The following is a 23,810-nucleotide window of genomic DNA, read 5'->3' on the forward strand; positions in this document are numbered from 1 at the left end:
GTTATTCACAATTCTTCATCGTATAATATTGCTATTACTGTGCACAGTGTTTTCCTGGTTCTGTCCACTTCACTTTGCATCAGTTCATGTAAGTTTCTCCAGGTTTTTCTAAAATCATCCTGCTTGTCATTTTTTATAGAATAATACTATTCCAACACAATCATATACCTATGTGGTTCATTCTGACAAATAATATTTCAATTCACTAGTCAATGTTTTATACTTTTGTACTTTTAGAGTACAGCCAGATCTCAATTAGTGCAAATAATGAATCCCCTGAAGTGATCTCATATATTGTAATTTACACTATTTGAAGTTTAATTATATAAATATGGTCATTGAGTCCAATGCAATCTAAATATATAGTACAAATTTGAATAATGTGGCCACTTTAAGGCATTCACCAGTCTCACTAACTGGTTTAATCTTTGAGGTGTTTTAGGTGATTCTTAGCACCTTATTCTCTTTTTCCTGCCACTCTAACACTTGTACTACAGAAGCAAGAGGGAGCTCTCCAGGGCTGATAGCCATAGAAACACTTTTTCTTTGTTTCCGTGATTACTGTAAACAAAGAATTTGTTTCTTAGTGGCCAACCTATGTGTAACAGCTTTTTGTGTACTTAGGTTGATTTCTGGACAGCAGACCCCAATTTGCTATAGAAGCCATCCTTAATACTTTATAGAAGTAGGCAAAATGAAAACAAAATTCATGGGAAAGAATATGACTTTAATATATTAGAGATCTTTTATTTCTTGTATGTGTGTATATAGGCAGCTAGGGAGCGCAGTAGATAGCTACCCACCTTGGGATCAGGAATACTCACTCATCTTCCTGAGTTCAAATCTGAACTTTTACTAGCTGTGTAACTCTAGGCAAGTCAGTTAACCTTGTTTGCCTCAGCTTCTTCATTTCCACTTCAATATCCCTGCCAAGAAAACCCCAAATGGGATCTCATGGACATTACTAAAAAAATGCCTCAACAACAATAAGTGTGTGTGTGTGTGTGTGTGTGTGTGTGTGTGTGTGTACGTACCTTCCATTATTGCAGATCACAACCTGTTTACAACATAGTCAGGAATCTTTAAGACTTTCAATGGTCAAAAAATTTCATGATTCTTTGGCCACTCTGGTGATGAGCCCCATATTAAGGTAGCCTAGTCTTTGGACGACAGGCAGACAGTTCATCTACCAGACCCATATTTGAAGCCTTTCCAGGACTATATGGGTTGAAAGAACTTGTGATCTGCCAGCAAGGACACTGAGAGCTCAGTTATCTTCAGACTACAATGAGGAATCAGATTAAGAGGTAGGAGAACAAACAGTCAAAAATATCATAGGAAACTACTGGAGTGTTTATATAAACAGAAGGAAGGAGATTTGTACAATCAGTAGAAATCAGTGATTGTTGAAACTATTTGATATAGAATTAAAAACTTGAAAAATAGTCCAGTAAAATAGATTTTCTAATCATGATTCAGAACCTAATATATATGGGAGACTAGTGTTTGTGAAACCCAAGGTCATAAAAATCTGGGGAAAGAATTTATTATTCAGGAAAAATCATTAGAATAATTGGATAGCAGTTTGACTGCAAATGGGAATAGATGTCACCTCACTCCATTCAGCACAATAAATGTCAAGAAGAACAATTATCTAACGAGAAAAGGAACATCATTTAAAAAAAACGATAATGAAGTATTGTATCTTTCACTTGACTGCTGTGGAAAGGGGAAATTTTTTGAACCATCCACAACTTGGAAAGTATTAAAAGAGACATAATAGGTGAATTTGATTATATAAAAATAAAAGTTTTTGTACAACAAAAATCAATATATCTAGAGTAAGAAGAAAAGACAGACTAGGAGGAAGATCTTTGCAAAAATAATTTCTGACTTAAGTATGATATCCCAAATCATCAAGAAATGACTGACATTAGTAAGTGTAAGAGCTGTCTTGTAGTCCGTAAGTAATTAAAGTATATGAACAGGGAGTTTTCGAAAGAAGAACCACAACTAAGAGTCATGAAATGAAAAAATTCAAATTCTTAAATTATAGAAATGCAAATTAAGTCAACTTCAAAGGAATGTTCTATAGGCATCGAATTTGGCAAAGATCAGAAAAAACAACACTGGCATAACTGCCGAAGCACAAGTATTCTAACAAATGAAGCTCTCATAGGTTCATAGACCTAGAGTTTAAAGGCACCTTTGAGGCCACCCAGTACAACTTCATCATTTTACAGATGAAGAAACTGAGACTCAGAGACAGGCAGTGATTTGTCCAAGGTCACACTGATCTGAAATGGCAGAGCTAAGATTTGAACCCAAATCCTGACACCCAATCTAACTAGCATTCTGTCTGTTGTATCACATTGTCTTTCTATAAATTGATTTGCTCTTTCTGGAAAGGAACTTAGAATTAGACCCATTAACAAAAAAGTTCACATCTTTTCACCCAGTTATCCTGCTCCTAAAATTATACTCTCAGGTGGTTTTTGACAAGCATTAAAAATAATTACACACAGATACTCCTAGAAGCAACAGTTATAATAACAAAATACTGGATACAAGTTATATGTACATTGATGGAAGGAGGGCTAAATAAATGACCATATGGAAATGTACACTATATAACTTCCCTCAGCCTCAGTTTCCTCAATGGTAAAATGAGAGGGGGGCAAAGGAGTGGTGGGCCACTGAGCTCTCTTCCAGCTCTAGATCTTATTACACACTATGAGCCTATGCACATAAAGAGAAGGGTAACAGTAACAAACCCACATTACATATATAGATAAGAAGTTCAGAAAGGGGTGATCAAACAAGATATTTTGTTGCCTATCATGCTTCCCATCTTAAATTTAACATTTTGAATTTAACAATCTGGAAGGAAATTGTCCTTGGATTTGTTTTTTTTATTTTGTTTTCATTTTTACCTTATTTGTCTAATTCAATATTTATTCACATTGATGGAACCTGAAATGAATTTCAATTTGGAAAACAAAGCAAAATGAAAAAAAAAAACTAGACAGAAAACACTGGTTTATATTTAAAATAATATTTATTCTAGAATCCTTTTTATTTTTAATTGTTGTTCAGTTGTGTCTGACTCTTCATGACTCTCCGTGTCTTCTTGGCAAAGATACTGGAATTCACCATTTTCTCCTCCAGCTCATTTTACAGATGAGGAAACTGAGGCAAACAGGGTTGAATAACTTGCCCAGGGTCACACAGCTAGCAAGTGTCTGAGGCCAGATTTGAACTCAGGAAGATGAGACTTCCTCACTCCATGCTTGACACTCTAGCTGCCCTTTTTTAATTAATTTTTATGTAATCTGGTTCTGTTCCCCATTACAGTGTAACACAGGGTAACATAGTATTTTAAAAAATTTATATTTAGGCTTAGTTTTCAAAATGTCATGCTTATCTCCTGATATGCTCCACTATGAACCGTCCTTTGTAGTAAAGGCATTGGTGCAGTACATAGAATACTAGACCTGAAGTCAGGAAGACTTGAGTTCAAATCCTACTTCTAATTGGGGAGACAACTTACATATAAAGTTTTCAGCCACAAGACAACTATCCTGGCCCCCTTTAATGAGAAAATCGAGGCTATCCATTGTGACCTCCTTTTCCCTATTCCACATCTCAAAACTCTTCCCAACCTCTCTTCCTGTACTTCTGTCTCTGAGGAAGTGGTGGCCTTTCTTCTGACCAAGGTTAACTTGGCCCTTCTTGCCATTTTCTTCTTGCTCCTTCCAGCAGCTTGCCCATTCATTCCAAGTCTTTCTCACCTCTTTGCATCGTAATTTCCTTATCTGTAAAATGAGGAGTTGGTTGGCCTAATCCTTAAAATCACTTCTACATCTAAAGTTGAGCCATGCTCCCAACTCTGCTTCATGAGTACAGAGGTCATTTCTTATCAAAACTTTGTGCCCAACATAGGGCTGTGCATACAGTAGGTACCTAATTAATATACCTTCAACTGAAAACCAACCAGCAGATGGTGGGAGATACTTAGTTTTCAGTTGCTCTAGAGTTATTTTCTTATTGGAGTTATTTATATAAAGATTTATTCAGTATATTCTTATGATTTTAACAGGGTTGTTACATGGATCAAATGAGATAAGGTATGCAAAGTAAGCCTTTAAAAGTGTTATGTAAATGTCAGCCATTATTATCAGCATAAATACTATTGAACTATAAGGGGGACTTTAAAATAAATGAGGGAAAAATTCAAGTGGCATTTCTTATTTTTTTTTCTGCCAAAACAACGGTGAATCAAACACTTTCCAATGCCTGACAATGAAAATGTAGCAGAACTTGATTCTCTGCCTAGAAAAGAGACAAGATTACGTTTTGTCTGGAGGTATAATGCTGATTATTTAAAAATTGGGATCATCATTTGGCCTCTATCAGAAGAGAGTTTGCCAAGACTATAGTGTGTCACTGGTAGAGCTGTTTTGTAGAACAAAAGCTTGAAGCTGTCTTGACATTTAAAGACAAAACATTCAGATTCTGAAAATAAACCAATCAACTTATTCAAATGAATTATTCTCACATTGAAATGCCAAAAGAATTCTTTTTAAAATGTATTTATTAGTTGAAAATTCACTTGTGAAGCCTTCAAATTCAATTGCCTTTCAAACTGTAGCCAGCAAGAAACCATTGTCCCCGTCATCTGAATCAAGGCAAAATAATTGGCTGGTGTCTGGCCCTGCTCTAACTTTGTCAGTCACCTCCAAGAAGAGAAAAATTAGAGTGAGAAAGAATAATGGTCACACTGATTATCTTTATATGATTTTTTATCATACAAAATTTACATAATATATCATATAAAGATTTCATGGAGGTAATAATTCATACATAATATGTTACAGATCTGTAATATTCCTTGGGGTTCATACCAGTGATTTTGTCAGTGTGGGAAACTCTAGAATGGGAATTCCTTCCAATGAGGCTGATCATCAACTTATCTTTAATTTGAAGTTGTAGAGAGGTGCCTGGGAGCCTGAGAGGTTAAGAGTCGTGCCCGTAAATAGTATGTGTCAGGGGCAAGTCTTGAACTTAGCTCATCTTCTCCAAAGCCAATCTATCCACTTTGCTACATGTGTATGTATGTATGTGTGTTTGTGTGTATGCATGTATGTATGTATATGTATATATGTGTGCATATGTACATATACATATACATATATATTTATACATCAGATTGTTGTTGAGTCATTCAGTCCTGTTTGACTCCTAATGACCCCATGGACCATAGCACGTCAATACCGTCCAGGGCGTTTTCTTGGCAAAGATACTAGAGTGCTTTACCATTTCCCTCCTTGGTAGACTAAGGCAATCAAAGGTTAAATTACTTGCCCAGGGTCAGTAAGTGTCTGAGGCTGGATTTTAGCTCAGGTCTTCCTGTCTCCAGGCCCAGTGCTCTATCCACCAAACCACCTAGCTGACACATACATACATATATAATATATATACAAACATACATACATACATATAAAAGGAGTATCTATATCTATTATATATAGTATATTACTATATATAATATATATTACGGATAAAGATATATATTTATATGTGTATATATACACATGGATAGATAGATAGAATATATAAATATAAATCTAGAACAATGTATCTACTTAGGCACTGGACAAAGATCTCCTATTTAGAATATTGATAATCTATGTGAATGTACACAATACAAAATAATTTCTTAATGTGTCTATATTTTACTTCAACTCAATTCAGTAAGCATTTATTGACTGCCTGCTGTGTCAGAAATTATTCGGGAAGTTAAAGGGGACACAAGGACAAAAATAACAAAATCCCTTGCCGTCAAGAAGTTCTCATTCTAAGCGCTTTAAGATGTAAAAAGATAAGTAAATACAAGGTAATTCCTAATATATAAATGATGTTTAATTTATTTCTTGAAGATATATATCATACTGTTAGAGAGGTAGGGTAGCACAACGGAAATATTGGTATCAAGAAGACCTGGGTTCAAGTCTTGTCTTGGCATCTACTGACTATGTGATTAGGGTCAAATCACATAGCCTCTCAGTGCCCCAAGCACCTCTCTAAAAGGAACTTGGAGAGGAGTTGTTGATCTACAGTGATCCAGTGAATTTCCATACTTAGGACTTAGATCCATTATTAGATTGTGAGCTTCTTGAGGGCAGGGACTATCTTTAGCCTTTCTCTGTGTCCTCGGTGTTTAGCACAGTGCCTGGCACATCCTAGGTGCTTAATAAAAACTTAAGACTGACCACCTGATTCCCCCCACACTAATGAAATCACAGTTCTAGGCCAGGAACAGACTGTATCTATATGCATATCTTATGGCTATAGCTACACTATATACATATATATATACACACACATGTGTGTATGAAATTAGTATTCATCCATAATGTATAGTTTTGCTGACATGCTAGCAGTCTGTAGGATAGTTGTGAGCTGGAGGGAGGGGGTGGGGAGAAAAGGGGATTGGAAAAGAGAGAAGAATGATAAACTGTAGCCAAGGAAGTTTGTCTTGCAACAGATCATACACAGAGAGATGATCATGCTGCCAAATAAAGATTTATCCATATGGGTAGTTAACACAGGATGACAAGGCTGTGGTAGGACCTCTGGTCTGCCAAGGGTCTCAGGCTGTCCAAGGGGCACAAGATGAATTCTGCTTTGCCTTTGCTTGGTTTTCTAAACTGTGCAGGTTTAGGGGCAAACCTTAGCTTTTGGGGAAGGGCAAAGCATCAATATTAACGTGGCTGATTCTTATTAATATTGTACTATCTCAAGGTAATTTACTGGAATTGTCCTGAGCCACAGATTAGAAAACAAGCTGAAAGCAATTCGTGGAATTTTATTAAAGGTAATTCAATAAAACTCAATCCAATCAATTGGACTTAGAAATAGGGTTAAAGACTAAACTTCTATTACATTTAGATGTACAGTAACAAGGATGGAGACTTTTTTTTCTCATAAAGGCCATTTACTTACAAAGAAGAAAAAACAGGTGAAATCGGTTCCCCCATCCCCCAGTAGAATTTTACAGCCAGGTGTAATGGGAAAAGTGAGGGGCTTGACCTCATGAGAGACCTGAATTTGAATCCTGCCTCTGACACTCACTTGCTGTGTAACCATGGATGAATAATTTAGCCTTAGTCCCTATTTTCTTATCTGCAAAATGGTTATGATCATAATGCAATACTTATCTCACAAGGTTCAGGAGATAATGCGTGTCTGTGCTTTCTAATGGAGATTCATGTTAGCTGTTATTGTGTGATTCATCCATCATCTTAATCTGATTCACGAGTTCCCCCTACAACATCACTGACAATCAATCATCCAGGCTTTCTTGAATACTTGAGTGATAAGGAAATCATTACCTGAAACGGCAGCCCCGAGAAATCTTGAAGGAGATCAGGGAGGTTAAGTTTATCCATTTCAAAAATTAAGAGTAGAAACAGAAAACTTCATTCTATGATATAATACTCTTAATATTTATATATACACTTGATTTTTATATGTGCTTCACCTATGCACAGTTAAGCAAGGGATAGGGGAAAGAAAGACAGGGAAGGAAGAAAACAAGCATTAATTAAACACCTGCTATGTGCCCAGACACTGTCCTACATACTTTGTAAATATTGTCTCATTTGATGGTCACAGTAACCCTGGGAGGCAGATGCTATTATTATAATACCCTTTTTATAGCTGAAGAAACTGAGGCGCACAAAGGTTAAGTGACTTTCTTTAAATGACAAGGTGAAGAAGATTTTAGTTGATCCCAAAGATAAAGGGGAGCACTAGAGTTAAGTGGATGGGAGAGGCAGTGACATGGTCAAATCTGCCCTTTAGAAAATCATTTTGGCAACTACAATCCAGGGGCAGTTGGGTGGCACAGTGGAGTGCCCACCCTGGAATCAGGAGGACCTGAGTACAAATCTGACCTCAGACAGTTACTAGCTGTGGACCCTGAGCAAGTCACTCAGCTTGGTTTCTTTGCCAAGAAAAGTCCCAGAAGCAAGAGATAGAGAAATCCTATTTAAAGTAACTGTAGACAAGGTAAAATATTTGGGAGACTACCTGCCAAGACAAACTCAGGAACTGTATGCACACCATTTCAAAACAGTTATCACACAAAGAAAGTCAGATCTATACTAACCCTGTTTGCCTCAGTTTCCTCATCTGTATAATGAGCTGGAGAAGGAAACAGCAAACCACTCCAGTATCTTTGCCAAGAAAACCCCAAATGGGGTCACAAGGAGCCAGACACGACTAATGGACTGAACGACAACATCAACATTGGCAGCTGCAATCCAGTGATGCATTGGAGTGGGAAGAGATTTGAGACAGAGAGAAAAATCTGAAGGCTGATGCAATAGTACAGTATGAATGGCAGCCCATGAAAAAGCACGAGATATGGGAGAAGGAATGTCATATAAAAGGTGCAGCAAGTTGGCCGATTCAAATACATTATAGAATGCATGGAGGGAATTAATGTGAAATATGCCCAGAAAAACCGGCTTCTGTTTTATTCTAGAAGCAGTCACAAGCCATAGGAACTTCTCAAGCAGTGGGCTAATATGGTCAGAGCTATGCATTAAGAATATCAAGGCAGCCTTTTGGGGGATGGATTGGAGAAGTGAGAAACTGGAGGCAAGGAAAAAAATTAGGAGGCTTTTATAAGTCAAACTAAGAAGTGACGGGGACCTAGCTTAGGGTGGTATTGACATGAATAGAGAGAAGGGGAAGGATGAGAGAGATATGGTATCTATTGTCTATATCAGAAAGCTCAACCAATCCTCTTCCATGCCCTCCCTTCATGTGTGCATGTATTTTCCTCCACTATGGCTAGGGTTTGCTAAACAAACTGGATGTGACATATCACAGTGTAAGAAGTGGCTCAGACTCTATCACATAGTGAAAACGGAATCAGTTAAATACTGACCTATTGGACACCCAACCTTTGAGCCACATCAGGCTGTCAGAAGACTCTGGCCATCCCATGTTCTCCAGAAAATTGCCCCCTCTATCATTTCCATTCTCTCATTTATCTTTAATCTCTTTCTGTCTGCTCTCTGCTTCCATGCTGCCTACCAATGTGGCTGTCTCTCCCATTCCCCCAAAACCCTCACTTGATCCATCCATCCCCACAGTCTATCATCCCACATCTGTCCTCCCTTTTGTGGTTAAACTCCTTGAAAAGGCTATCTATGATTAGGTGCCTCCATTTTCTTTCCTCTCACTCTCTCCTTAACTCTCTACAGTCTGTGTTTCAACTTCATTATTCAACTGAAATTACTCTCTCCAAAATTCTCGATAATCTTTAAATTGCCAAATCTAGTGCTCTTTTTCAGTCTTCATTCTCTTCTATCTCTCTGCAGCCTTTGACACTGTTAATCACTCTCTGCTCCTTGACACTCTCCTCTCTCTAGGTTTCAGTGATACTACTATATTCTGGTTCTTCTCCTACCTATGTGACCTCTCCTCAGTCTCCTTTGCTAGATCTTTATCTAGGACACATCTACTAATGGCAGGCATCCCCCAGGGCTCTGTTGTGGGCTCTTGTCTCCCTCTATATTGTTTCACTGAGTGATCTTGGATTCAATTATCATCTCTTTGCTTATGATTCAGAAATCTACTTATCCAGCTCTAACCTCTCTCCTAGCCTCTAGACTCACATCAACCTTCTATTGGACATCTCAAATTGTATATGCCATAGATATCTTAAACCCAACATGTCCAAAATTTAACTAAATTTCCCCAAAATCCTTTTTTCTTGCTAAGTTTCCCATTACTGTCAGGGACACCACCACCTTCCCATTCACTCAGTCTCTAAACCTTGGTGTCATCCTTTTTTCCTCATTCTCTCTCATAACCCTCTCCCATCCCCCCCCACACACACACACCACCACCACCACCATACACAATCGGTTCTCAAGTCCTGTCAATTTCACCTTCATAACATCTCTGGTATATGCCCCCTTCTCTACTCTAACATTGACATCACACAGTGCAGGCTCTCATCACTTCATGCCTGGACTACTACAATAGCCTTCTGGTTGGTCTTCCTCCCTCAAGGCTTTCCACAGATCAGTCTACTGATCTTCTGGATATGCAAGCCTAACCGTATTAGCCCCTATTAAATAAATTCCAGTGGTTGTCTAATACTTCAAGGATAAAATATAAAATCCTCTGTCTTTCAAAGCCTTACATAACCTGGCCCTCTCCTACCTTTCTGGTCTTTCTTATATCTCACTCCCTCTCATATGCGCTACAATCCAGTGACAATGGCTTCCTTGCTATTTTTTTTGAAAAGGATATTCCATCACTGGACTATGAATTTTCATTGACAGTCCCTCCATTACTGGAATACTCTCCCTCTTCCTAAATCCCCTGTCTTGCTTCAAGCCCCAGCTAAAATCTCATCTTTTACAAGAAGCCTCCCCTGATCCACCCAAACACTAGTGCCTTCCCTCTGTTGATTATCTCCAATTGATACCATATATATCTTGTTTGAACATGGTTATTTTCATGTTGTCTCCAACATTGGACCGTAAGCTCCTTGAGAGCAGAAACTATCTTTTGCCTGCCTTTGTTTGTATCCCCATAAATTAGCATAGTTTCTGGTATAGAGTAGGCACTTAATAAATGCATATTGGCTGACTGACCCCCAAATCATATATAACCCTTTGTCCATATGAATATGTACTTGGAGTGATGAGTCTCTGTGAAGTGAAATAAAGATTTAGACAATGATAGTACAAAGGATTATGAGCTGAAAGAGATTAGCCATTTGAATCAGAGACAACTGGTGTCACTTAAATGTCATTGAATATATCCAATCTTTTATTATGATTTATCTTTTTGTGCTTATGGCTTGTCTCCCCAAAGAGATTCATGGGTAGGAACTTGCCCATTCCTCTTTGTATTCCTAGTAGTTAACATAGCGATAGTGATTTTAATACTTAGCAAATACTGAAAGATGGAGAAGGAGGAAGAGTGACCTTCCACCGACCCATGCCTCTTGGAGGCATGGAGGTGACTCCAGACGCCCAAAGGCTATGTTAACAGAGTCTAAGCTATGACAGTCTTACCAAACTGGAAAGGCTTCAAGCATGTGTTGTATATCTGAAATGTAGCTAAGTGCACAAAGGTTTATTACCAGAGGGTTACCCGCCAGGGATGTTTATTCAGTTTCTCTAATTTATTAATATCATCTACAAAGTCTTTCTGAGTCCTTGACATATTGAAGAATATGAGAATTGTCATTCTCCTCTTCGCTCTCTTCTTTGTCCTTTGCAAAAATGCTCTTTTTAAAATGCAGATAATTCCTGGAAGAGGCAAAATATTAATTCCCTAATATTTTGGTATAAGTGAGTTTGTCATGTACTCTTATTCAGTGTATATGAGAGGGACAGAATGTTCTAGGGAGCATAGAGGTTATGGGATGGAAAGAATGCTTAAATTGAGCGCGGTAGCCAGTGGCTGAAGGAGAATCTAAGGAATAAAGGACAAAATTGAACTATTTGACATATTACATTAGTCCTTCATCCCTCCACCAAAACTCAAGATTTGGTAACTGACTATTTTCATAAGTAAAATCCAGCCAAATGGAGAGAATTTTGTGTTTAAATGTATTATTGGTAGTGGCCAGAAGAATTACTTTTAATACTAATTTTTCTCTCTCTTTTTCTCTTTTTCTCTGGTCTTCTCCAGTGTGATAATGCAAAAGGGCTAAAAGCATTCTATGATGCAATAAAATATGGGCCTAATCACCTCATGGTATTTGGAGGAGTCTGCCCCTCAGTCACATCCATCATTGCTGAATCTCTCAAAGGATGGAATCTGGTACAGGTAAGAAAGGTATAAATACAGCACCTGTTACTGGTTGAATGAAATTTTTTTAAAAAATTCAAGTAAATGATAAATGCACCTTACCTTTAAAAGTAAGCTTGGTTGGCTTGATTTTTTTTAACTCAGTGGCATATTCTGATTCAAATATGAATGACTCAAATTTTCTCCCATAGCTAATACACACTTTTGTGCTAAGTTGTGGGCTTAGCGAGAAACATGAGCTCTTTTGGACCCCTGGGGTACCAATGTTACTGTTGTTTGCAAGTTTGATTCATAAAGTGTGGTTGTTTGTTATCTGCTGGCTGGCAGGCAGGCAGGCAATAGACAGCATTAAGGCTATAACCTTTTGTCAGGTCATTGGCAAAGCTTTGGGAGATTCAGATGCCATGGCCTTAGAAGTCAGGCAGGGCCAAAATGACCAGGAGGCAAAATTTTTGGAAACAAATGTTCTTCTAAAGTAGGGAGAAGAAGGAAGAAAAAAGAGGCTTTAGAGAGCTACAGAAAAAATGGCAGAGCTGAAGGAAAGTTGTAACTAGGAATTCTGGAATCCTGGGCAGGTATGTGGTGAAGGTGGGGAATGAGAGGGACTGGGCAAAGGAGGACCTTACTTGGGAAGTGGGAAAGCTCCAGCTCCCATCTTTCATGCAGAAGACTCCATCTTCATTGCTGTCACAGGGGGCTTTCATGCAAACCTTTCACCTTTGGGGTGAAGTTGCAAGAGGGAACGTACAGCCCGTCCACCACCTAAGTAGGCCTCTATGCCCCACAGTACAGCCAGTGGTCCCCAAACTTCAAGAGGAGATGACAGGGACAGGAAGAGAGAAGTAACAGAAAGAACATCAGTGATCTCCCTTGACCCCAGAGCAGAGTAAAAACATGAAACAGACACACCAGCTGGACATGGGATCTCCCAGGAGTCATGTTAGAGATGTAGGCTGGCTATGGCATGGGCCAAAGGAGGTCTACCAGAGAAGCAACATCAGGCCTCTATAGCTTGGCACCCTAGGACAAAGCCTCCAAGTGCCTTGTTCTAGTTATGGCTCTGATCTAGAAGCAAGTGATATGGTGATAGCACACTAATATTAAGAAGATTCCAGTGTGCATGCATAAATCTAGAGTCAAGAAAAAGTGGCATCCTTTAGAAGATCTCCTGCCACAAATCAGCGAGGGAAGGTAGAGGAAAAAACACCTGGAGGGGAGGAAGAAGAGGGATCTGTGCAAGGGAGTGTCAAAAATGGTGGGTTGACTCTGGGCTGAAGAAAAGAGCAGAAGGCCAAAGACAGGGCTTTGTCAAAGATGCAGAGAGTGGAAAGAGGGAGTAGAATTAAAGAAAGGGAAAGAAGTATTGGTCAGGAGCAAAGAAGGAAAACCAGGAGAGTCCATGGGTCCATGGATGAATTTCAAGCAAAGAGGGTCCATGAACTTGAATGGCAAAAAATTACATATTTGTTTTCACCAACCTCTAATTAGAATTTAAGATTTCTTTTAATTATTTAAAAACGTTGCTCTGAGAAGAGGTTGATAAGTTTCACCAGACTGCTAAAGGGGTTCATGACAAAAAGGTTAATAACTTCTGGTGTAGAACATGCATTTAAGAAGTGGTTAGTTTCTTTTTTGTTGTTGTTTTTGTTTTTGGAGGGGGGAAGGCAGGGCAATTGGGGTTAAGTGACTTACCCAAGGTCACACAGCTAGTAAGTGTGTCAAGTGTGTGAGGTCACATTTGAACTCAGGTCCTCCTGACTCTCTACTCACTGCACCACCTAGCTGCCTGCCTCACCCCACCCCCACCCCCACCGTGGTTCATTTCTTATATCATTGAATTATAGATTCTCCAAAGTGTAAGGTATCTCATGTATCCGTCCCTCCCTGGCAACATTCTTAACAAGAAGTCATCCTCCTCTAGTGATGGTGAATCCATTTTTCCTGAGGCAGTTTTTCCACCTTGGAGAACCGCATTTTTTTTTTTTAGGAGTCTGTTTCTTTCATCGTACCTGAGTTTGCTTCTTGCACCTTCCACTGTTATTCCCACTCCTGTTCCCATGGGAACCTCTAAGACAAATTTAATTCTTTTTCTATATGATAGCCCTTGAGGTATTTAGCTTTTATGACCCCTTCCCTAATTCTTCTCTTGTTTAGGACAAATGTGCCCAATTCCTTCAATTGGTGCATTGCCTCTAGTATTCAGGGCTCTAGGATCCTCATTTGAACACAAGAAAACCCGAGTTTAAGTCTAACTTCAGACACCTCCTAGCTGTATGACCTCAGGCAAGTCATTTTATTTCTTTTTGCCTCCATTTCCACAATTGTAAAATAGGATAATAAAAGCACCTACCTCCTTTGGTTGTCATGGAGATCAAATAAGATGACATTTGTAAAATGCTTGGCACATAGTAGCCACTTAATAAATGCTTGTTGCCTTCCCTTCCCCTCTAATCTCCCCAATATTCTGATAACTCTTCTGTGGAGGACTCTGATTTGTCAGTGCCCAGTACTGGATACTTTAACTGTAGGCCAACCTGGGCAAATCAGAGAAGAACTCCGCCTGCCACGCTTTCCCTAACAGAGCCTTAGTTTGCTTTTCTGGTTATTGTAGAATAGTATTCGCTCATACTGAGACTGCAGCCCAGTCCAAATCCGCAGGCTCTTCCACACTCACTGCGTTCTAGTCATACCTCCTCTGTTCCATACTTTGAGGTTTAAGGACTCACCTGTGGCTCATCATCAAAGTCATTTGGTACTGGCTTTTATGATGAGTGACTTGGAGGATTTTTCATTTGGTTAGTGGTAGCATGAATTTCTTCTTTTGAGAACTGACTGTTCATATCCTTTGACTACTACCTATTAATAGCTCTAGTTCTTATAATTTTAATCAATTTTCTCTATATACCAGCTATCAGAACTTTATCAGAGAAGTGGGTTACAAAGATATTTTCCCAGTAAAACTTTTCCCTTCTGATTTGAACTTCATTGATTTTGTTTGTGCACAACCATTTCAATTTTAGGTCATCAAAATTATCCATTTTATCTCCTGTGAACCTCTGCATCACTTATTTGGTTAAGAATTCTTTCCCCCTATGTAAAAAATGAAAGACATGTTCTTCCCTCCTCCTGTAATACATTTATGATACAACCCTTTCTATCTGCATTGTGTATCCATTGGCATCTTGATGTACTATATAGTGTGAAATGTTGGTTTAAATCTAATTTCTACAATCCAATTTTTCCATAAGTTTTCAGTACTATGTAGTTAGATGGTACAGCGGATAGAGTGCAGGGTCTGGAGTCAGAAAGACTCATTTTCCTGAGTTCAAAATCTGGCCTCAGACACTTACTAGTTGTGTTATGCTGGGCAAGTCACTTAACCCTGTTTGCCTCAGTTTCCTCATCTGTGAAATGAGCTGGAGAAGGAAATGGCAAACCACTCCAGTATCTTTGCCAAGAAAACCCCAAGTGGGGGTCGTGATGAGTCAGACACAATTGAAGATGCCTGAACAACATTTCTATTAAAAAAAGTTTTATAAGTGTATTCATATAACTCCTATGTAAGTCTTAATAGGTAGATTCTCAGAAACATTTTAGATATTTTATTTATTTTGAAAGGAATATTTTTTTTCTATCTCTTTCTTCTTGAAGTTTTTTTTCTATCTGTTTCTTTACTGGTAGTATACAGAAAAGCTGATGATTTTCATAGCTTTATTTTCAATTCTGCTATTTTACTTGTTATTACTGATTTCAATTTTAGTTGAATTTTTAGAGTTTTCTAAGTAAATCATCATAACTTCTGCAAAGAGCATAATTTTGTTTTTTTTTCTTTGCCTTGGTCTTCTTCTCTTGTACTATTAACATAGCTAGATTTTCTAGAATTATGTCAAACAATGATTTCAATGGATGTCCTTGCTCTCTCTCTGTTCTTATTGGAAAAGCCTCTAGCATTTTTCCATTATAGACAATGCCAGCCCTTGCTTGAGAGATATTTACCATATTGATGAATGATCCATTTGTCCCTATTCTAATATTTTTAATAGAAAAATGTGTGTTTTAAAAGCTTTTTCTGCATTAATATAATCATTAATTATTGGTTTTGTTAATAAGGTTTATTATAGTTTTAGTTTTTTCTAATATTGAACCAATTCTCTATTCCTCATATAAATAAAAACTGATAATAGCATATAATATTTTTAATATGTTGCTGTGACTTCTTTGTTTTTTTTTATTTTATTTTATATTTTGAATTAATAGTCATTAAATATATTGGTCTATAGTTTTCTTTCTCTGTTTTGTCTCTATTTCATGTATCAGGACCATACTTGTTTCTTAGAACTTGGCTGGATACATTCTTTTGTGTTTTTGTAAATAGTTTATGTAATATTAAAATTAATTGTTTTTGGATATTTGATCAAGTTCATTTAAAACTCTATCTGACCTTGGGGTTTATTTTAGGAATTCATTTATTGCTTATTCATTTTTCCCCTGAGATTGGATTATTTACATTCTTGGCTTCCTGTTCAGTTAATCTAGACATTTTATAGTTTTGCAAATATCCCATTTGATTTAAATAGTCAACTTTGGGCAGTTAGGTGGCACAGCGGATAGAGTACTGCGCCTGGAGGTAGGAAGTTGTTGTTCAGTTGTTTCAGTCATGGCTGACTGCTTGTGACCTCTTTTGGGGGTTTTCTTGGCAAAAGTACTGGAGTGGTTTGCCATTTCCTTCTCCAGCTCACTTTACAGATGAGGAAACTGAGGCAAAAAGAGCTAAATAACTTACCCAGGGTCACACAACTAGCAAGTGTCAGAGGCCAGATTTGAACTCAGGAAAATGAGTCTTCCTGACTCCAGGTCTGGCACTCTATGCGCTACAGCACCTAGCTGACCAAAAAGTTAGGAAGACTGGAGTTCAAAGCCAGCCTCAGACATTTACTAGCTGGGTTACCAGGGGTAAGTCACTTATCCTATATTTGGCTCAGTTTCCTCAACTGTAAAATTAAAATAATAATAGCCTCTACCTCCCAGGGTTGTTGTGAGAATCACATGAAATAATAACTATAAAGAATTTAGCACAATGCCTAGCACATAATAAGTGCTTTTTAGATGTTAGCTTTTATTATTATTACTATAGAATCAGGAAAAATAGTTTGTAATAATTTCCTTTATCTACTCTTTATTTGTTGTGAATTTTCCTTTAAAAATTTTATATTGACAATTTGGTTTTTCTACCTTTTTAGATGAGATTAGGTAATGGTCTATTTTAATTTTGTTTTAAAAATGACTATCAGTTCATTGGGGATTTTTTAAATTCTTTCGAACTTCCCCTTTGATGCTTAGAATTTTCATTTTTGTATTGTTTTTATTTACTTTTTCTCATTTTTTAGTTGCATGCACCAATTCATCAATATGTTCTTTTGTTGCTGTTGAAAGTGTTTTGAGATATAAATTCTCTCCTAAGGACTCCTTCAGTTGTAGCCCAGAAGTTTTAGTATGTCATTTCATTGTTGTCATTTCCTTGGTAAAATCATCTATTGTTTTTATGATTTATTCTTTGGCTCAACAATTCTTAAATTATTTCAGTTTAAGTTTTAATTATTTCTTCAAATGCCCTTGATTGATTAAAAATGTGCTATTATTGAGAAAGGATGTGCTTAATATTTCTGCTATTCTTGTGTGGAAACTCCCTTTCACCAATGTAGATCAGCCATCTGTCTGTAACTTAAAGAATTGTCTGTCTTAAAAAAATTTCTTGGGACACTGAAAGACTGAGTGACTTGTCTGTGGTCATACAGTATCTGAGAGAATACAGTAGGAACTTAATACCTTCTGAATTCCCAACATTCGAGGGTCATAGAATAGAGTGTGTTCAACCAAAGCTGGACTACCACCAAGACAGACAGACCCAAGCTAAGGCATTGGTGATACAGCTTCCAGTAACTGTGACTCCAGTAGGTCAGTGCTGCCTTCCCAAAGCTCTTAAGAACAGTCTGTGTACATCTAAAAGTGCAGCCCCTCCTTACTAACCTTCTCCAGGAGAACAAGAGGGATTCTTTTTGATAATATTTTATTTAAAATTTTTGCATCTATATTCATTAGGGAAATTGGTCTATAATTTTCTTTCTCTGTTTTGACTCTTCCCAGTTTAGGTATAAGTACCATATTGTATCATAAGAAGAATTTGGTAGGACTCCTTCTTCACTTATTTTCCCAATTAGTCTATATAGAATTGGAATTAAGTGTTCTTTAAATGTTTGATAGAATTCCCTTGTAAACCCATCTGGCCCTGGAGATATTTTCCTAGGGACTTCATTGATGGCTTGTTCAACTTCTTTTTCTGAGATGGAGTTAGTTAAATATTTTACTTCCTCTTCTGTTGATGTGGGCAATTTATATTTTTCTAAATATTCATTCATTTCACTAAGATTGTCAAAGTTGTGGCCATATAGTTGGGCAAAATAGTTCCTAATTTTTGTTTTAATTTCCTAATGAGAGTCATTCTTGTGACAGTAAAGTCCTAGCCATGCCTTGTTACCCTACTAAACCCCAGCTAAAGCAAGTTCACTGCTAGGCCCCTTTTAATTATTCATGTGGTACTATGAAAAGCATTGGAGGTACAAAGGCAAAAACCCAAATAGTTCCTGCCCTCATGGAGCATACACTTTCTCTTTCTTTAGCCTTCTACCCTCTCCTACATCTAGTTCATCTGTGCTCCCTGTATATGAGGTCTTGAAATTGCCTGAAGTTTCCACACCTTCTGCCCCTAGCTTGCTTTTATTTATACACAGTCAAGGGTCAGCCAGACAATCAGCATTTATTAAGCACCTACTATGTGCCAGCACTTTCCTCTCTGATAGAAACTGACCTACATTTTGTATACTCATAGCTATTACATGGAACACAAGAAAGGCACAAAATTAGCTGAAATTTCCTCTTGCCTTCTCTACTTTCTGGGAGGGAGATTCTCAGACCTCTCTTGTTCTTATTGTCAGACTTTGTGGGTTTTTGTTGGGAACTATTGTGGAAAAATGCATGTTAGCCATACCGGCAACTTAATTAGTTAGACCCTAGGGGATCCTGAGCAAGTCTTAATTTATTTCTAGTAGGCTTCCTGCCTTTCCTCTTGATAAGAGGCTAGCTTGTTCAGCTCACTTTGATCCCTAATTAACAGATTTCAAAAAAAGACCTAAAAAAACCCCAGAAACTTCTCTCAACTCATCCTGTCCCTGAACTATTCACAATAAAAGAGAAATTTGATACTTGGAATTCTGAATATGTATTCTCAAGGGTAAATAAAGTTGCCTTTCTAGACCTATCAGACCTGGATCGCAAGAAGAAAAGAGAAGAGGATTCTGCCAAAGTTCCAATTAACACCTATGCAAGTGACTGTTCTCCCACTCTGCTCAACCTTGTATATACCAACCATTTGACTGAGACTACTATTTCCAAGGTCAACAGTGATCTCTTTGTAGGGAAATCCAATGACCTTTTCTCAAGCCTCATCCTTCTTTACCTCTCCCCATCATTTGACACTAATGACCACAGTCTCTTCCTGTATGCCCTCTTTTCCTTCTTTTACTTGCCTCTAGAATGGAAAACAAACTCTTCTGCTTGGCGTTTGAAACCTTTTGGCCCCAGCAAACATTTCCAGACTTCTTATATATAGCCTCCCCACCCTCTATGCACTGTTGTCCAGCCAAATTGGCTTGGTTGCTATTCCTCACACATAACACTCCAGCCTTTGCGCTGGCTGTCCCTCCTCATCTTCACTTCTTGGAATCCATTACTTCCTTTAAGATTCAGCTCAGGCACTGTTTTCTGCATAAAACTTTTCCTTTAATCTAGATTCTAGTACTGTCTCTCTCCCCAACTACTTTTTATCTATTTTTGGTACATTTTGTATATCCTTATATGTGTATATGTGGTCTCCCTATGTCAAATGTAAATTCCCTGAGGACTAGGACTATTTTCTCTCTGTATCTCCAGCACTTAGCATAGAACCAGACACATAGTAGGTACTTAATACATGTTGGTGATTGATTGAGTCTCCGGGTTTTGTGATGCTTTTCTCATGGTTCTCCTCCCACATGTCTGACTTGGCTCAGTCTTTGCAGAATCATCATTCATGCCTTACCTCTTGGGTGTGGGTTCTGTCCTGGACTTTCTTCTCTTCTCCATTTTATTTCATGATGATCATATCAATTACCAAGGAATCCACTGCCATCTCTATGTTGATGAGTCCCAAATCTCCATTTTCAGTTCTTTTGTCTCCTAAATTCCAGTCTCACATCTCCAACTGCTTCCTTCATAGATAGACCTGGACGTACCTTAGGCATCTCACAATCAATGTGTCACAAACAGCTCATTTTTGTTCTTTCCCTTAAATTTATACCTCATTGTAACTTTTCTACTTCTGACAAGGATATTTTTCTAGTTATCCAGGTTTGCAAGCCAGAAATCTTCTTTCTTACTTAACTCCCCAATCTACGGAGGTGACAAGTCTTGTTGGTCATGTTTCTACAACACTTCTCATCTCTCTCCACTCATAGCACAATCTTCGTAATTAAAGCCCTCATCACCTCATATCTGTATTACTGCCTTTACTTCCCAATTGGTCTTCTTGTATCCCAGCTCTCTCCTCTAAAATTCATCTTCCACACAGTGTCAAATTGTTATTCCTAAAGCTGACCATATTAACATGATCAGAAATCTTCAGTAGCTCACTATGACCTCTAGCACATGGGTTCTCAATCTCTTTTTTTGTGACATGGACCCATTTGGTAGTCTGGCAAAACTTCTAGACCCCTTCTTAAAATAATATGTTGTTGTCTACATTCACAATCGAAAAAATACTAAATTTCAGCTAAAGATTAATAAAAATGAAGATGTATTTTTTTTCCTATCCAAGTTTATGGATTCCCTGAAATCTATCCATAGACCACAGATCCTTGGTTAAGAACCTCTGCTCTAGCATAATGTACAAATTCCTCTGTTTGGCATTTAAAGCTCTTCAGTCTGAACCAATCTATCTTTCTAGGCTGACTATTCATTACTCTTTCTTGGCACTCCCTATTCCAGAAAGAGTACCCCATTAACTTACATTCATTTCATTTCTGTGCCTTTATATAGGCTGTAGGCCATACCTGGAATGCTTTCCCTCTTCACCCTCATCCCTTTGGAAATCCTATCTCGCTTCAAGCCTTCAGCTATGTGCCACATCCAGCATGAGGCTTTTCCTGATTCCCCCAGTTATCCATGTTCCTCTGAAATTACTGTGTATGTATTTTTATACATATGTATCTGTTTATATCCCCCTAGCAGAAGATAAGCTCCTTGAGAGAAGGGACTATTTCATTTTTATCTTTGAATATGCAACATCTAACAGAATGCCAGAAATACAATAGGAACTTAATGACTACTGAATTGAATTTCCAGTTTCTGGTGGTCACAGGAAGAGTGGGTTCAACCAGACTGAGTACAGTCAAGAGAGGAAGAGCAGTACTGAGGCATTTGGATTACAAGTCTCCAGGACCATGACTCAATTAGGTCAGTGCTGCCTTCCCAAAGCTCCTAGAAATAGTCTTTGTGGTATGGCCCCTCTTTGGTCATCTTCTCCAGGAAAACAAGAAAACTTCCAGTTATGGCAAAGCCCTGACCTTGCTTTGTCACTCTACTAACCCAAGCACCCTAAGTTAGCTAAAGTAAGTTTACTTTTAGGCTTCCTTTAATTATTTCAAAGGTGATTAAAAAAACAAACACCTTAACCATTGAGGGATAAGCAAGGGAGAGGCTAGAGACTGAAGATGAATTCCGTGTATTTCATAATATTGCTTAAATTCAGAGCTTTATTCCCATTAGACTGTGAGCTTCTTGAGAGCAGGGACTATTTGTTTTTGCCTTGATTTGTATCCCCAGAACTTAGACAGTGCTGGTACATAGTAGGTGCTTAATAAATGCTGGTTGACTGACTGACCTTTGACTGTGTACAAACAAAACCAAGTTAGGGGCCAAGAGTGCTGAAGTCTCAGGCAATTTCAAGACCTCACATATAGGGAACATAGGAGGGTCTAGCTGTAAGAGATAGTAGGAGGATAAAGAAAGAGAACATCTATGCTCCTTGAAACAGGAACTGTTTTGGTTTTGTGATTGAAAAGTGGAAAATCTATTTCCAAAAGATGTGTAACATCAATTACGGTGGCAGTATGATTCTTATGGTCAAAAATTATTAAGTCCAGTCAAAGGGCCTCTTCCAACCCTGCAACTATCAAATTTACCCAACCTTCAGTACTTTCTAGCAACAGGTGGTCTATTTAAAATGGCATGGTACAGTCGGGTAAAAACCTGGAGGACTACAATGGTGGGTGACCCACGCAAATGTTTTACTTGGTGCCCCAGATACTACAACAGCACCGGTGCCCAGAGCCAAATCTCCTGGCCTCATTCAACAGAACACAATATAATGTAGCTCATCACTAAAGAGAATCCCTGGTGTAGAAACTTCCCCCACCAAAACAAATCAGCACTCTCACTGTATACAGAGAGTATATATGGACTTATATAAAGACTTAAGGACACAGAGCTTAAATGACTGGCCTGTGGCCATGGAGCCAATTAAGTGTCAGAAGCAGAACTTGAACCCTGGTTTTTCTGACTCTATCCACGACAGCAGGCTGCTCCTCTCCATTAATAGCACCCAAAACATATATAACTGCATAACAGCACCAAGATTATTTTCAGAGCGAAAAAACGGGTTCGATTAAATTAAATTCAATCTAATTCAATTCAATCAGGCAATTGTTTATTGAACAATGTATAGAACCCTTACCTGGGCAATGGGAGGAAAACCAACTTTAGATATGACATAGTATCTGCCCTCATAGAACTTGTGGTCTCTTTGGAATTTGGGATCATTGTGCAAAATACTATCTAAGTGTTTTGGAACTATGTGAAGCAAACTGTTATATGAAGTCTGAGAAAGGTCTTTACCAATGGTGGAGGGATGAAGGGAAGGTAGAATTAGGCATGACTTCATGGAGGAAGACCCTTTTGAGCTCTGCTTCAAAGAATGTGTAAGAATTAAATAGATAACGAGAAGAGGGGACGATGCCCCAGGCATAGAGAACTTGGTAATCCAAGGCAAAAAGTCAAAAAAGCACAGGGCTTATTTGGAGGACAGAGAATAGTATAGCCTGGCTTTGTTGGGTAGAACATTCTTTCCTTTTATACTATGATCACCCATGAATTCCTCAGTGAGGATACTCTCTCTGTTGATGCAAATTGCATCTCCTTTATACCTTTATATCCAGTGTATCTTTTATCTCTGTTTTCCTATAAATTCTGGTAAACTGCTCACCAGAGGCAATTCTCATCCCATTTGTACCTTGGAAATCATAAAATCATAGAATTAGGTCTGGAATATATATTAGAGGTCATCAAGCCTGACCTTCTTCCCTCATTTTTATATATGAAGAAACTGAGGCAGAAAGAGGTCAATTGATTGCCTGGGGTTGCACAGCTAGTAGGTATTAAAGGCTAGACTTGAACTCAGGTCTTCCTACTCTTAAGTCCAGTGCTTTTTTCACAGTACTCCCTAACTGGATCAGAAAGACTGAGAAAAAGGAGTGATGGCTTCAAGAGATGAACAATAAAATCAGTGACATTCAGAATCTCCAGCCTTGCCCAGAATTTAATGAGTTGAGCTGGAAAGAATCGATTTCACAGGGGCAACAGGTGAAAGGATGGCTGGCCCCTCTTATAAGCATCTCAAAGCAGAAGGCTCATGCTGAAGTTCCTGGTTATACCCACCCACCTCTTTAGGGACTGAGGGAAGTTCCACCAAAAGTCTGCTCTTTACACAACTTCCCCTCCCTGTGCCTATCCTGTAATTGTGATAAAAATAACTAAACTTCTCCCTGAATGTTCAGAATTTTTTTTTCCTAATTTGGGGCTCTGAGCTACTT

At 38.2% G+C, this 23,810-nt stretch overlaps 1 protein-coding gene across 1 annotated transcript in view; it reads left to right on the forward strand.

The window, feature by feature from the left end:
* GABBR2 (gamma-aminobutyric acid type B receptor subunit 2) overlaps positions 1-23,810 on the forward strand; it is an 850,065-nt gene that overhangs the window by 223,920 nt on the left and 602,335 nt on the right. Inside the window, exon 2 of the mRNA XM_036741052.1 lies at positions 11,731-11,868. Within this exon, the coding sequence (XP_036596947.1) occupies positions 11,731-11,868 (138 nt within the window). The remainder of the gene's footprint in view (positions 1-11,730; positions 11,869-23,810) is intronic.

This window comes from Trichosurus vulpecula, chromosome 1 (assembly GCF_011100635.1).
Source record: "Trichosurus vulpecula isolate mTriVul1 chromosome 1, mTriVul1.pri, whole genome shotgun sequence".
In the NCBI taxonomy this organism is placed as follows: Eukaryota; Metazoa; Chordata; class Mammalia; order Diprotodontia; family Phalangeridae; genus Trichosurus; species Trichosurus vulpecula.